Source organism: Gossypium arboreum, chromosome 3 (genome assembly GCF_025698485.1).
Source record: "Gossypium arboreum isolate Shixiya-1 chromosome 3, ASM2569848v2, whole genome shotgun sequence".
Classification (NCBI taxonomy): Eukaryota; Viridiplantae; Streptophyta; class Magnoliopsida; order Malvales; family Malvaceae; genus Gossypium; species Gossypium arboreum.
In genome coordinates, this window is record NC_069072.1 from 11,782,175 (window position 1) to 11,797,736 (window position 15,562).

The 15,562-nt window shown below is 31.1% G+C and overlaps 1 protein-coding gene across 1 annotated transcript; it reads right to left on the minus strand.

The window, feature by feature from the left end:
* Positions 1-5,681: 5,681 nt before the first annotated feature.
* LOC108476291 (3-ketoacyl-CoA synthase 6) lies at positions 5,682-7,742 on the minus strand. Its single transcript, XM_017778463.2, has one exon. The coding sequence runs from the start codon at positions 7,564-7,566 to the stop codon at positions 6,076-6,078; it is 1,491 nt and encodes a 496-aa protein (XP_017633952.1). The 5' UTR covers positions 7,567-7,742; the 3' UTR covers positions 5,682-6,075.
* Between the last annotated feature and the right edge of the window lie 7,820 nt (positions 7,743-15,562).

The following is a 15,562-nucleotide window of genomic DNA, read 5'->3' on the forward strand; positions in this document are numbered from 1 at the left end:
CAATGCTTGGTCAACATTGGTCAATAGTCAATGAAAGTCAAAAGTGTTTTTAATATTTAATATTATTTTTAATTAAAATTAAAATTTTTATTTTAAATAAACCTAAATGACACATGACACTTTTTCATTGGCTAAAGTTGCTTGACAATTTTTTGCAATGTTCGTTACAAAATGGTCCAAAAATAGAGGAAATTGATACTTTAGGTATCAAATTGGGACAAAAAAATTTAGGTACCAAAGTAGGAAAAGGATACTTGAGGGGCTAAATTGTGAATTAAGCCAAAGGAAAAATATCAAAACTATACATGAATTTTAATTTAATGTGCAATTTGATGCATAAACTTTAGTTTGCTATAATTATACACATGAAACTTTAATTGTAGCTCAAATATATATATATATATATATATATATATATATATATGAAACTTTGATCTTGATTCAACTATATAAATTTAAAATTTTAAAAATATCAATTTATTTTATATTAAATAAAAATAATTATGTATATATATAATATGTTAAAATACAATGATATTATATCATAATTAATACAAATTAAATTAAATTAACATGTAATATATAAAATTACATAAAATTAAAATACATATATAATCTCACGAATTGAACCGAAGTTAATTATCTCCTAAAAGAACTCTCTAAATACTTTTTTTAACTACACATTTATAAACTAAAGAATAAAAAAAAAAAGTAAAAGAAAGGGAGTCAACCTCACGATAACCATAAGTATCTTAATCCACTTTTGTCTCATGACATTCACAATACTAAACATGACCCATTTTGTTATGTTCTAATCAATTGCATGAGAATAAAAATTTCAGATAAAATAACTTTTAAAAATACTAATCTATATTAATAATTATATAAAAGGAATATCATGTTCACAACCGGATACCTTCTCTTTTTTGTTTTTTATAAGAAAATCATAAATTTTCAATTTTACTTCTTATGCATCAAATTTCAATTTTAATCTTCGTCTTATTCTCAAATTTAATATTCAATCTTTATATTTTAACATTTTTATATAATTTAATACCTCAATTTTTACAATATCATTAATTAGCTTAAATACTTTGTTGTGATTAAAATATTGATATAACTTTTAAAAATTATTAATATTATTAAAATAATTTATTAAATTTAAGTCCATTGTAATGACATTTTTATTACATGATTACTGAATAAATTCTTTTTTAAAATGTTATACCAAGAAATTTAACAAAAGAAAAAATCTGACCTTCTTAAATTGGATTTGAAGTTTAGAAATCTTATGACATTAAAGCATTGTCCCTTGATAAATATCTTATGGTATAAAGTGTGTCTTTTCATAACATAACACCTTTCCATCAAAAATCATGTTTGTACATTTATAAAACTTTTATGCAAAGTTGTGTTATTTTAATATATTAATTCATATGCAACTTTTGTTAAAATAATTATTATAATTATTTTTAAAAATAAAATTAATAATTTAAAATATTATTGCACCATCAAATTCAAGCCCAAGTCTCATATTTTGACTTTATATATAACCCAAAAAGTAAACCCACCTATTGCAATGCTTAAAAAAATCATTTCTGCCTCCAAAAATACTTTTAGAAGAAAAGCTGAGCGAAACAAGTTACTTTTAGCTGAAATTTTTGACTTTTCAGAAGTGTTTTTTAAAAGCACTTTTGAAAATGAGAAGTTAAAATTTTTAGCTTTTCCTCTCCCAAAAGCACTTTTAGTGCTTAATTACTTTTTCACCCCTCCAATAACATAATACTTCTCTTTTTTTTTTCTTGGTGCTTAATTACAAATCTATTAAAATCATTAATTAAAAATAAAAATATTTTTAAATACTAATTACAAATATTTAATGGTTATATTTAAATATTTAAAATATAGTTTATATATTCTAATTAAATTTTATAAATAATTAATATTTATTGTTTAAAAATATTTAAAATTTATATTTCATATATTAAAATATTAACAAAAAGTTATAATAATTTTTTATATTCTTACTAAAATATAATAATATTAACTAATTTAAATATTATTTAAATGCATATTTTTACTCGATAATAACATGTCTAAAATGAACATTTTTTTTCTCAAAAGTACTTTTTGACAATAATGCTAAACACTCAAAATTTAAACTAAATTTTTCAAAAGCAATTCTTAAAATCACTTTTCCACAGCACTTTTCAAAAGCATTGTTAAACTAGCCCTTAATGAGATAGACACTAAACTCAATTACTCAAATTATAAAAAAAAAAATTATTTACAATATACTAACTATTTCTTAACAACGTAGGATTATTAACACTACAAACTATTAACAAATGGTAGCTCCCTTTCTCCTTTATCCTTCCAGACTTTCTAAAATTGGAATTAAATACATGAAATCAAAGTGGTGGTTTTGAAGCACTTCTACTCCAATCTCCTAAACCCGTCGTCGGATCATCACCTAACTTTAACAATGGCTTCTTCTTGATGTTTTCCTTGGTCCCACTGTTCAGATCTTCGCATAAAGTCCCAAAGTCTCGTGAAAGGAAAGTAACTGAATAAAACTGACCACAATGGCTTGTGGGTATTTAGGATCTTTATTCTTTGTTTGTTTGTTTGTTTTTTATGTTATCTTTTCTATTTTTTTGGTTGTTGAATTTTTAGGATTTTGAATGAATGAAGAAAGGATATGTCCTAATGTGTTGTTGGGTTACTAGGTTCTTAATCTAGGGAGTTGTATGGTGTGATGAGATGATGGAGGCTCGATTTGATGATGAGTTCTAGCGATGGAGGCATAACTTTCCATCAAATACTTAGATTGAAGGAGAATGTCAACAATTCTAAGTTTTTTTTTTTTTTGAGAAACTTTGATTTGGTAATTAGTACTTCAATTTTGAAAGGTTGATTAATCATGGTTATAAACAATTTTAGTTAATAGACGTTATTGATGTTGCAATGTGAGTTTTGATAGTTGCGACAAGAGAATAAAAATAATAAGATAAAAGAAGATGGAGACCGAGAATTTGTTGATGCAATTCAATTCAACAATCTAACTCTGCGGGACTTTATCTAAATAATGAGTTCATTATACAAAATTTTCACATTACAGATTTACTAGCCAACCCAATCTACTAAAGCTCACCAAGGATAATTACAATCACAAAGATCGTACAGCTTGTATACTCTCACTCTCAATCCAAAACCTCCATATATAAAGCTAAAATTGATAATACGTATTGAGATGCATGTCAAATATGCTGGTAATGCTTTGACTGCATGTTTGGTATATTTGACTCCATCAAATACTTACATTGAAGGAGAATGTCAACAATTCTAAGTTTTTTTGTTGAGAAACTTTGATTTGATAATTAGAATCCTATCCTTTAATTCTGAAAGGTTGATTAAGTTTGGTTATAGACGATTTTAGTTAGTAGACATTATTGATGTTGCAATGTGAGTTTTGATAGTTGCGGAAAAAGAATAAAAACAAGATAAACGAAGATAGAGACCGAAAATTTGTTGATGCAATTCGTTTCAACAATCTACCTCTGTAAGGCCTTACCTAGATAACAAGTCCATTATACAAACTTTTCACATTACAGATTTGCTAACCAACCCAATCTACCCAAGTTCACCAAGGATAATTACAACCACAAAGATCGGACAGCTTGTATGCTCTCACTCTCAATCCAAAACCTCCCTATATAAGGCTAAAATGGATAATGCGTATTGAAATGTCAAATATGCTAATAATGCTTTGACTTCATGTTTAATATGTTTTGGTACATTTTGGTGCATGTAAAGTTGTGTTAAATTGCCCTAATTTTTGCATTTCTAAACTTGAATATAGGTATCTCAAGTCCTAGTATCGATAAAATTTGGCCTCCGTATTAGTACTCAAAACCTTGGTTTCGATACCTTCGCAAACAAAAGCCAAAATTTTGAAATAAGTGAAACAAGTATCGATATACGACCTTGAGCATTAGTACTCCAGGTGAGGTATTGGTACAACCCCTAGTGTATTGGGCCAAGTACTAATACCCATGACCTTGATATCGAAACCTAAGTTGTTTTTTCATAAGCGTGCATCCAAATGATGTTTTTGACCCATATCAAAACTTATTTTGCTTGTAATCAATCGTGAATGCATGGAATGTTGTTTTATGTCAAATGCGTGAAAGATAGATCAATAGTTGTTACTCCAACGATCAATGTATCATTTGTTGTCTAATCGAGCCTCTGACACTCTTTCTCCTATAAGAAATGAAGAGCATAATTGAAGTGTTTCAATTACGCTCAATTTAATGAGACTCGTTAGTTATAATGATTACCTTTAAACATGATATCAATATGTAAATTACCAAAATCTAATTACTAGTTAAATGCCTAAGACAATAATTAAGAATGTAAATTTTCTGTCCCATTACATTTATTAACTTTTATGGCAACAAAAACAGTAATTGACTTGAATTTAACCCTTCACGATAAACGTAGCCAAAGGGAGTGCATATCAAATAGACATCTTCACCCGACATTTGTAGTAAGTTATTACATCACAAAGATTGAAAACTTAGATAATTTCATCATTAACTCTTACAAATCTTCGTTAGAAACTTTGAAGCCTGTAATGAGTGAATTTTATCTGCGTTTTATGCTCACGTTAGTTTCCTTTTCTTCTTTCCTTTTGTTTCATGCTTTTGTTTTGACGCCAATGATTCCCTTCTATTGATGAAGTTTAGTAACAATTAGATTCTCTCTTATAGCTGTAATGAGTCAAATGTATACAAATATTCGATTGAGATCAATATTTTTGAATTCATATTATTTGCTTAAATTAAATGAATTTATTCACAAACATTAATATATGAATATGTTATCAATCAATTAAAAATTTGTTGGTCAACAATAAACAAATAACAAAAAAATCATTTTTAATTTCTTTTAGATATAAAATAATGATTATAACATAAAGACATAAAAATAAAAATATTATTATTGAGTATAGCATAATTGAACAATAAATTAATTATACACAAATTATAATAAGCGAATATAAACAACAGAAAATAAATTGTTCATCGAACTCGAATTTGGTTTCAAGTTTTTATTTTATTTTGTAATTGTCTCTTTCAACAATATTTATTTATGTTTTTGATATATATAATTAATGATAAAATACAAATTTAAGTTTGAATTTGAAATTTAGTAGGTATGAGAACCAAATTAATTCTTTTTATAATCATATATCCTTATCTGTTTATGGTCTGAGATTAGTTTATTTGGGGTAGATGTGTTATTGAAGTAAAATCTTATCAACAATGACAACTTGGTCCAAGTGTTGAAGCTACTTTTTATTAATAGTGAACAACGTCCGATGTTTGTCAGAGTATGTAGGTGTTTTTGGCTGGCATTTACTCCTTTATTTCTTGAGTGAGAAACATAAAACTTGGTTTGAATTAATAAAACTTGAGTTTTAAAAATCGAAACTCCATCAAACTTGGAAATTTTATACTACTTGAACTCAATTTGAGTTGATCACGCCTACTGGAAGACCTATTAATGACTAGTAAATCAAACAGCCGATCAGTGGACCGGCTGAAAGCTACAAAGACGGTAACCGGCATTAATAAGGAGACCCTACAGGGACAGCAGCAAAAGGATTAAAAAGATTAGGGATAAAAGACTATTATTATGATTGACAAATTTAGCTATAACTTCCTTTTTTTTTTCTTTGTACAATCAAGCACATGTATAGCATTTTCTGTTAAATATTCCAGGTTTATTTCAAGGAGCTAATCCAACCTGTTTCCACACTGTTTTTTCATTCCCTTGCAAGGGATACATTTAATTAACACATAAATGTGATCATATTTGGTATCTATGTGAATTCATGACTTGAAAAGAGAAAATGGAAAAAGGAAGAGGAGAGACAAATGAGTAGGAGCTAAGAAAAATACAGAGGAGAAATGTAAAGGCAGAGATGAAGTAGGATAAGAAGTAGATGATGATGATTTTAGCAAAGTACTAAAGGCAAAGAAGGAAAGCCATGAATGAAGAAGCTGTCTAGAGCTTGACAACTTCAGGGATATGAACGGGATACCTATGGATGCAATCCTCCCAAGGCCCATCTGTTGGTGTTTTGATGGTTCGATTGCACTTCCACACCGCACTGTTACACTTGAATCCACTCCCAAAAGCAATCTGCCAAATCCTATCTCCCTTTTTCATCCTCCCTTTTGCCTCAAGGTAGCTCATCTCGTACCACAAGGATGAGGAGGAGGTGTTTCCGAATCTGTGCAATGTCATCCTAGATGCCTCTACGTGTTCTGCTGACAGCTGCAGGTTCTTTTGCAGTTCATCTATCACTGCTCGCCCTCCAGCATGGATGCAGAAGTGCTCAAACGCCAGCTTGAAGTCTGGGATATAAGGCTTCCACTTGGGGTTGAAGATTTTACGCCCGATCAGAGTGAGAAGAAATAGAAGTTGTTCTGACCCTGGAAGCACCAAAGGCCCTATTGTGGTAATGTTGGATTTTAAAGCCTCTCCAGCTATAGCCATGAGATCTTTAGATAATGATATCCCAACTTTGCCTTCTTTGTCTTCTTCTTCAAACACGCATCGGTAGGCCTTGTCATCAGCTCCTTTGTGGGTTCGAACAACGTGGACAAGTCGGTACTTGGCTCTCCGCCTCTCTGAGCGGCGGTTTGACAACAGGATTGCTGCACCACCCATGCGGAAGAGACAGTTGGGAAGGAGCATAGCTCTTTCTTTACCCTGGTAGTAGTTGGGAGTGATGATCTCTGTGCTGACAACAACTGCATTAGAATTCGGGTGTACTTGGAGAAGATCCCGAGCTAAATCAATGGAGATAAGCCCCGCACTGCACCCCATTCCCGAAAGATTAAAGCTCTTAATGTTACTCCTCAGCTTGTATTTGTTGATCACCATAGCAGACAAAGATGGCGTGGGGGAGAAGAGACTGCAGTTGACAATAAGAATATCAATGTCTTTAGGTTTCAGCCCCGTTTTCTTGAACAAAGAATCCATAGCTGAGAAAATAACAACCTCAGCCTCGCCTCTAGCGGCCTCCATGGTTGGCTTTGGAGGGATGTAATGAATAGCAGGAGGCAAACAAGTCTCTTCACCCAGCCCAGACCGTTCCAGAATCCTCATCTGGAACTCCACGCTCTTAGGATTGTTGCTCAAAATCAACCTGGAGTGCTCCATGAAAGTGGCAAAAGGAACCCTGCAAGTCACAGGAGGCTTGTAGCATGCATAATCCACAAGGTAGATGCATCGTGGCTTGGACATGAAGTAAACAGTGGCAATAAAAATGATGAAGAAAGAAGAGCACAATATCTGAATAAGATCAAAATGGAGGGAATTCCATAGGTTAATAATCTCTTCAGGGCCTAAACGAACAACTTCAATGAGGATCCCAACCATGACAGGAACCAACAAGAGAGTAAGAAAATGATCCACAACGTATTGGTAGCCAAGCTTAACATACTTAAGCTTGACAGAGCTGGAGAAATCGGGCGAGGCTGGAGGCATATTGCAAGAGATAGAGAAATAATTAAGAAGATAAGAAAAAGAGGTGTGGGTACATAAATGGAGCAGAGGAGAGGGAGGATTTAAAGGCAAAAAGGAAGAAGCAAAGAGGGAGAGGGTCAGTGGGCAGATGAGAGGAATAAATGAAGCAGTGGCATCACTCAACGCCCACTTAACTCCCTCAATTAAATTTTCCTAACTCCCTTTATATCCGTGTTCTAACTAAATACTTGCTTTCACCAATAACCTCTCTTTTGCTCTATCCGTCTCCTTTAATTTTGTGCTTACTTGGTGTTTTTTTCATTAATTATAACCAACCATCTCATCCCCCTGTTTCTTCCTTCTTCACACTCCATCTCTCACCCTTCATTGTTTTAGGTCTACATTATTTAGTTAGTCTTTAATTTTCTTTTTACTCAATATTGATAATTATATCTTTTAAGATTTTTATATGAAAAAGTTCTTTATTTCTAACAACTTATACACTTCTCATTTTTAAAATTCAACCTTAATTTTTGAAGGTTTATTTGAATTTCAATGTATAATCTAATAAGATATATAATTTATTTTAATGAAGTTGTAAAATAGAATTAACCAGTTTATGAAAAAGGAAAAAGTAAAAAGGGTTTTTAGTTTTTACTAAGATTTTATAGTTTTGTCTTTTATGTTCCAAGTGCCACTTATATCGCAATCATCCATTTGGAAATTTATAAACACATGTGATGTCAGGCAAGTTTAAATAAATGATTAGTTTTCGAAGGAAAAAAAACAGCATCATGCAACCTAAATATATGTTATTTTGACTTCAACTAATTCATCTCACCAAATTTGGGGGATATTTATGTCCCCACTGTGAAAAACAAGTCAAAGTAAGCCGTGGGTATCAACTTTTTAAGTCCTCTCCCTTCCCATTATTATTTGTTTAAATAGCTTGTGACTCATATAATGTGTAGATTATGTTTAGTTATTTACATTTTAATATTTTTTTAAGTGTAACACAATTACAAAAATAAATATGAGTAATCATAATTAATAAATTATTACAAATTAATTCCTAACATGTAATCTCCTAAATTCTTATTTTTTAATTGTTAAATCATGTCAAGTAAATTAATTTGGTTCACTAGTTATGTGTTCTATTTAAGTGTTAAAGTCATCTGTTCAAATCATTTCCTTTGAATTTTTGTTATTTTTTTCAACCCCTTTCCTTTAACATTTAACTTATATATTATTTTTGCTCAATTGTTGATGTGAAGGAATTTGTTGGTTCAGTGATAAGGTTTTATCTTACCTAGAGGTATTGTGTTTGAATCCTTGTGTGTGCAAAGCAAAAATATTTTTGCAATTTCCTCTGCCTATGGCGCCAAGGAGATAGAAGTGGTGTTGAAATCGAATTCTGGAAATATTCCTAAAATCTCTCCACTTTCTACTGTCCCTCTCTGTCCACTTCTTCACCTCATGTTTTGCTTATTTTGCGCTTTCAGTAAGTTTCTGCCACTCTTTCCTCTGTTGGTTTTCTTTTCTTTTTGTTCTATTCCACATTTTTTCCATAACCAATCTCTTTTTCATTCTCTTTGAAGACGCCTTTTGGCACTGTGTTACTGTTGTATATTGTTTTGTCCTCTTGTCATTTCTTCACTTTTCGTCTCTTCTGTTGTTGAGTTACTTTGCGCCAACGTCTTTTTTAGTCTTAATTGCTGGTCATGGGTGGTAAGGATTTTGATTTAAGACTCGTATTCTGTAAAGGAGTTATTTTTCATATGCTTGGATATGAATTCTTATTTTGGGTGATAATAGTTTGAATGGCTGAAATTATATGATTTAGGTAATTGGAAGTGGCTAATCTTCCGAAAAATTGAAAGCATTAGGAAATTCCTCTTCCATTGAGGAAAGTGATCGGTGCCTTGTTAAGGCCGAATCTTATTGTTAAAAAAATCAATTTGAATGTTTAGCGTTACCACTGATTTATTGGACGAATTTAGTATGACATTTGCTAAATAGTTCATTCTGAATGTCGTTTTTAGGTGTTGGTATTGTTTTTGTTACGTTGGCATAAAAAAGCAACCAGGTGTGTAACGATAATCCTGAAAATCACTAAACGGTATAAACTAAAAAAAAAACCCACCGTTGACGCCATACGAGCTGGGTCAAGTGGGTTGTGTGGGCCACACGAATATGTGGGCCCATTTTTCGTAAAATTTAGGGTCATGTTTGATGTACGTTTCGAGGTTAGCCTCTGCGTAAGGTTTGTAATGTGATTTGTATGGCTTTTAAATATGAAATATATTATTCTGCTTTTGTATGTGTAACTCCTGAAAGCATGTTAGCATGATTTGATGTGTAAGCATGTACGTTTTGTGTGCATTCGGATATCTGATTAGTGATTGCATGTGTATTGGGGTGGGATAATGATGTGATGGAGGAAGTGTTGGGAGTTTAATGATTTACCTTATCTGATGGTTCAACCACACTTATCTGATTCTGGTGGCTCAACCACGTTTATCTAATTCTAGTGGATTACCGCACTATTGTTGGCAGCTTCGACTGCACATTTCTTTATAATGACATATGCTCGTTTATTGGTGTGTAGGGTTGGATAGGTTTTTTTTTTTACCCTAATTGGCGTCTAGGGATGGACGGAGATGGTGTGTAGTTAATTGGGGTAGGATTTGTATTTGTATTTGCATTTGTAACTGAACTTGTATCTAAAATTGCATCTGTATTTGTATCTGTAACTGATCTATTTGTCATATTGTATCGCAAGATACACCATGCATTAGTAACCGTTGGAACCATGATTTTTCCATGAGGATGCTATCTTTTTTGTTTGCATAGGCTGAGTTACACACTGAGCTTGTTAGCTCATCTTTTATTTTTAACTTCTCAGGTGATCAATAAACTTAGGACCGAGCAGCGTGCGAGAGCTTAAATTGTCCTTCTGGTTAACATATAAGACAGTTTATGTTTTTTTTTAAAAAAAAACTATTTTGGATTTTTCAGACTTTTTGGACTTTATTTTTCATTTTTGATTTGCTTTTGTCTGATTTAGTAATTACTATTTTTAAACCACAAATTTATTTGCTTTTACAAACCAAGTCACAGTTTTCAAATTTTAATAACTTAGGAATTTTAGCTAAAAAATAAAATAATCACTTAAGTGTTTTTCCGTAAAAACGTAAATAGTTTTAAAGAGAATTTTCATAAAAAATGTATAGCGATTTACCAAAGTTAATATTGTCAAAACTCACTTTTTTTTTAAAATTCAAAATTAGGGTTTAAAATGAAATTATGTAATTCCTCAAGATTCAGTCATATTGTCTAGGTCGAGTATAGGGTGTTACACAATAAATCGGCATTAACTGAACTAAAACTCTCATATATGATGAGACTCAGAGACCTACGCATATAATTACTTATGATAGGTCTCAAACTTGGATTACTCAGAACCCAAGTTTTCCGTCTTTACTAACTAGCCCAACATATCTAATTTTTTAGTTTAATAATGTAAGTATATCTAACATAAAATGCTGTAAGAAAAATTAAATCTTATAAAGCTTAATACCTAATTTAATCATTATACAATAACTACAATTTTCGTATGAACTTTGAAAATTTTAAGGGTTAACTATAAAATAGTCATTCAACTATATCTTAGGTTATATTTTAGTCACTCAACTAATATTAGTTTCTTGATTTAATCATTAAACTTTTCAAAATTAAATATTTTAGTTATTCTCCTACTAATTGTTGTTAGATGAGTAGTGGAAAGCTTAAGTGGGTTTTTTATTTATTAGTCTATTAACAAATTTAGCCCTCTAACTTTTACACATTCGATCAATTTGTTCCTAAATATAAAAAATCACCAAATTTAGGCTTCAATGTTTACAAAATTTATCATTTTAGTTTGAAGTCTAAAAGATTTCAATAAATTTAACCTTCAGCATTTACAAATATTTTCAATTTATTTTTAATTCTAAAGATTTTAAAAAGAGGAGCTTTTGTTTTTTAGAAAATATCATTTTTAACCCTTTAGCCGCCTCTTTGATTTCTTTAGTACCCACTTAGAACCTTCAAAGCTAACTAACAGAAGCCTAATGAAGCATTTTTTTTCTTGTTTTCCCTAATTTGAAGGCCCCAACTAATTGAGGAATGAATCTGTGGCAGTGCAACACTACTGATGATAAGTCTATGATAGCGGCACCACCTTGACCTCAAAGATGTCGGTTAAGAGATAATACTTAGAAATTATAATGAGAGAGAGAGATTTAAAGAATAATCATAAAATTAAATAAATCATATAAGAAAAATTAGCATAAATGACTTGAATCTTATGAGAATTTTATGGAAAAAAGAAAATAAAGAGTGAGATAAAAAAATCAAATGCATTCAAAATTTGAAGTTATCTTAACTCAAAGAAGGAAATATATAAGGAATCTATTCCTGCTACTTCTATTTTTATTTTAGCTCATCCAAAATATCCAAGGGTTGGATAAATGGCTAAAATTAATTTTTTAATCAAAATATTTTTCTTTTTGGATATTTTAGGATTAGAATTAAATTGAAAAATTTTGTAAATATTGAAGGTCAAATTTATTGAATTTTTAGAATTTGAACTAAAATGAAAAAATTGTAAATATTGAAGACTAAATTTGTTGAATTTTTCATATTTAGGATCAAATTGATAAAAATGTGTACATAATCAAACATTTAGTGTAAAAATTGTAACATCCCGAAATCAAGGGTTAGAAGGATTTTGGTCTGCAAATAAGTCAGTAGTTTTGTGTAGATTTTTATTTTTGTCATTGCAATTTGGGAACATATTGAGTTGCTAGTTCACTGGTTGTATGAGTGTTTGTCTATCCTTGGGTTTCAGATTTGAGTCCTCATGTGTGTTATTTTAGTTTTGGCTCAAGTCTAGTTTTGTTTTAAAGGTTAACTATTTATTTACTTTTAATTTGAAAATAGGAAGTGTTCCCTTAAAAATTTCCACGTGCAATTTTCTTGTCACATTAGTTTTTCTTTCCATTTTCTCCCTCACACGTTGTTTTTCCCTTTTTTCTTTTTGTTTCCTCCTTTTTCACTTTTTGGTTGATTTTTGGCCATTGTATTTTTATTCTTCAAATTAATTTTAGGTTTTTATCATCGTCATTGTTAGTTGTTGGCCATAAGTGTTCATTGTGTTGTTTAGTGCTGATTTGGGTAAGTATGAATGTTAGTTTCTTGATATTTGGTTCTTGGTTGGATTGATTCTCTTAAAGGTTAGTACTTTTGTAAATCGGGTGTTTTAGATTGGTAGATTTGAGATATTTTGGTCGATCGTTGGTGCTTCAAAAAATGTCAATCAGGTGTGTTTCTGAACTATTAGTTGGTTAGGAGCCGTTTTGTTGTCAAAATACTCGTTTTTCAGGTTGTTTTGGTGTGGTTTCATGACTACACGAGTGGCTACACGGGCGGTTCACACGGCCGTGTGACATTGGGAAATTAGGGATTTCGATGTTTTCTAGCACCACAAGTCCTAGCCACATGACTATGTGGCTACTATTTGGGGATTTTGTTGATTTTTCACATAGGTGTGTGCCTTGGACACACGGTCGTGTTTCTTAGCCACACGGGCATATGAGTTTGCCGTACGACCGTGTCAACCCTACTTTTTAATTTTACTATTTTTTGAACAAATGCACAGTAAGTTACACGGTTACTCATACGACTATGTAACTTGATCACACGAGCATGTGCTTCTTTTCACACAGTGTGTACCCCTTTCACTCGGGCGTGTGTCTCTATGGCACGACCATGTAAACCCTTCATACGACCTAAACCCTCCCACATGGCCATGTGGCCCTGTTTTGCATATTTTTGTTCTGTATCATAAATTGACTCGTTTAATGTTTCTGTGTAATCTTACCCTCGGTTAAGCCTCGATAATTGTTTTGGGACTCCGTTACAACTTTGATTCAAGTATGTGTATTTATTTGTGTGAGTTAAGTTTAGATAATCGGGAAATGTATTAGTGTGATATAACGAATGAGCTTAAGTTACTTTCTTGTTTGTACTTATTAAATGTGTACAAGCATTATTAACTTTGAATCTGTCCGACTGAGTATGAATCACTGTTTTTGTGAGTCTGTTAGCGAATTGTGCGCAAAATTGATTTGGATAAAACTTTGGATTATTGGTTGTGAAGAGAAGGAAGACTGATTCGGCAGTTTAACTGTATTGTTTCTATACAACGGGTTACCATACTATTTACATATATGACAGCTGAACTGCATATTATTCTTCGAGTGGCTTAGTTCCATATTTGTGGTGTGTAGGGTGGATGGGCCTATCATGGTCCTATGTGGTGTGTAGGGTGATCGGAGTGGCGTTTGGTTGGTGGAGTGGGATCTTTGACTTGTTGCATTCATTATGCATCTGGATATATGTTTGATTATGTGAGTATTGGTATGTTGGCAAATTGATTAATACAATAAATGTGTTTAACTAATATGTGTTTTGGTATGCTTTGGATACATTTTGTATATTGGATTACCTGTTTGAGGTTTTCCTATGTGATTCATGTTCATATACTTTTCAGGAATAATTGATGTGTTACCCGTATTTTGCTTATTACTTTTGGTTTTGGATTCACACTAAGCTCGCGTATCTTATCCCCTCTTAGTCCTTTTCTTTCAGGTAATTCTCGTGATTTAGTGTTGGACTCTCAGTGTATCGATGATCTCAACACTTCTTCTCGAGTTTTCTCATTTTAGTTTGGACTTATTAAAGTTTTCAATAAGTTGTTAAATTATTTTCAATTGGACTGTTAGTAACATTTTTAAGGACTGTGGTATAATTTGATTTGGACTCACAAAGTTGATAATTTGATTTGTAGTTTTGATTACGGTTTTCAGTTTCGAATTTGTTACAACATTTTCGTAGGTGGTTTGATTTTTCTGGAATCATTGGTTTAAACTTCAATACAATGTAAGTTTTAAACATAAAATACTAGTTTGTGCTTTGCATTCAAACGATAAGTATTATATTCTCTCTTGCAAATAATTTTCATAACACCAGTTTTTTAAATTTCTAAATCTGATTTATTTCAAATTCAGTGTACAAATTGTTAAATGATTTAGCTCAATTTAAGTAAATCATATTTGGATTAAGTTTTAAGCAATTCTTTTTGTAAATTATTCTAGGATCACTTCGGCGGTCAATATAACTTCCGAAATTCAGCCTAAACTTCTAGGTTGGGTTTTGGGGTGTTACAAAAATCATGCAAATAAAATATATAGAATGAAGTGCAATATCTACTAGCAAACAATTCAAATTGTAATATAGTTTTATGTTACAAAGGAACTCTGGGAACTATTTCGAGGATCGTGCCCAAGATATCGCAAATTAAGAATTTTATTTTTAATTTAATTACCAAAAATAATTACTAATCTAATTTACTCATGAATTGGTAGTGTGAATCCAAATTAAAGTATTTATTAAACTAATTAAATTAATTAACCTAAATTAAACTAATGGAATTTCCTATTCCTAGTGTCAACGATGCGAGCTCTCTACCTATGATCGATTAATCCCTAATTACCAATTAAGTTGCTAATCACCTTCAACTGAGGTATTTACTATCCTTAGCTAAGAATACTCTTTCGGTCTCATCTTCATTAAGGATTACCACTTAAGACACCCTTTTGGTCTCTTCCTAGGCTTACGAATACTCTTGCGGTCTCATCGCTTGACACAAGTTATACTCAACAATATGCCCTCTCGGTTTGTAAAATTTGAAAAAAAGAATAAACAGTGTTAATGGTTGGACTGATATTTTTGAATAAAAAAAGCTATAGAGCTTAATTTTTTACTTTTTAAATATATGAACTAAATTTCAAATTTTGTCTAAGTACAGGAGCTAACAACATATTTTAACCTTTTTTAAAAGCGTATGAATAATATTAATAAATGAAGAAAATCTAAATTAACTCTTAAACCACCTAATAATAACATGGCACAA

Bases quoted from the DNA above. Each gene is read 5' to 3' on its own strand.
- LOC108476291 (XM_017778463.2), bottom strand. From the start codon at position 7,566: ATGCCTCCAGCCTCGCCCGATTTCTCCAGCTCTGTCAAGCTTAAGTAT.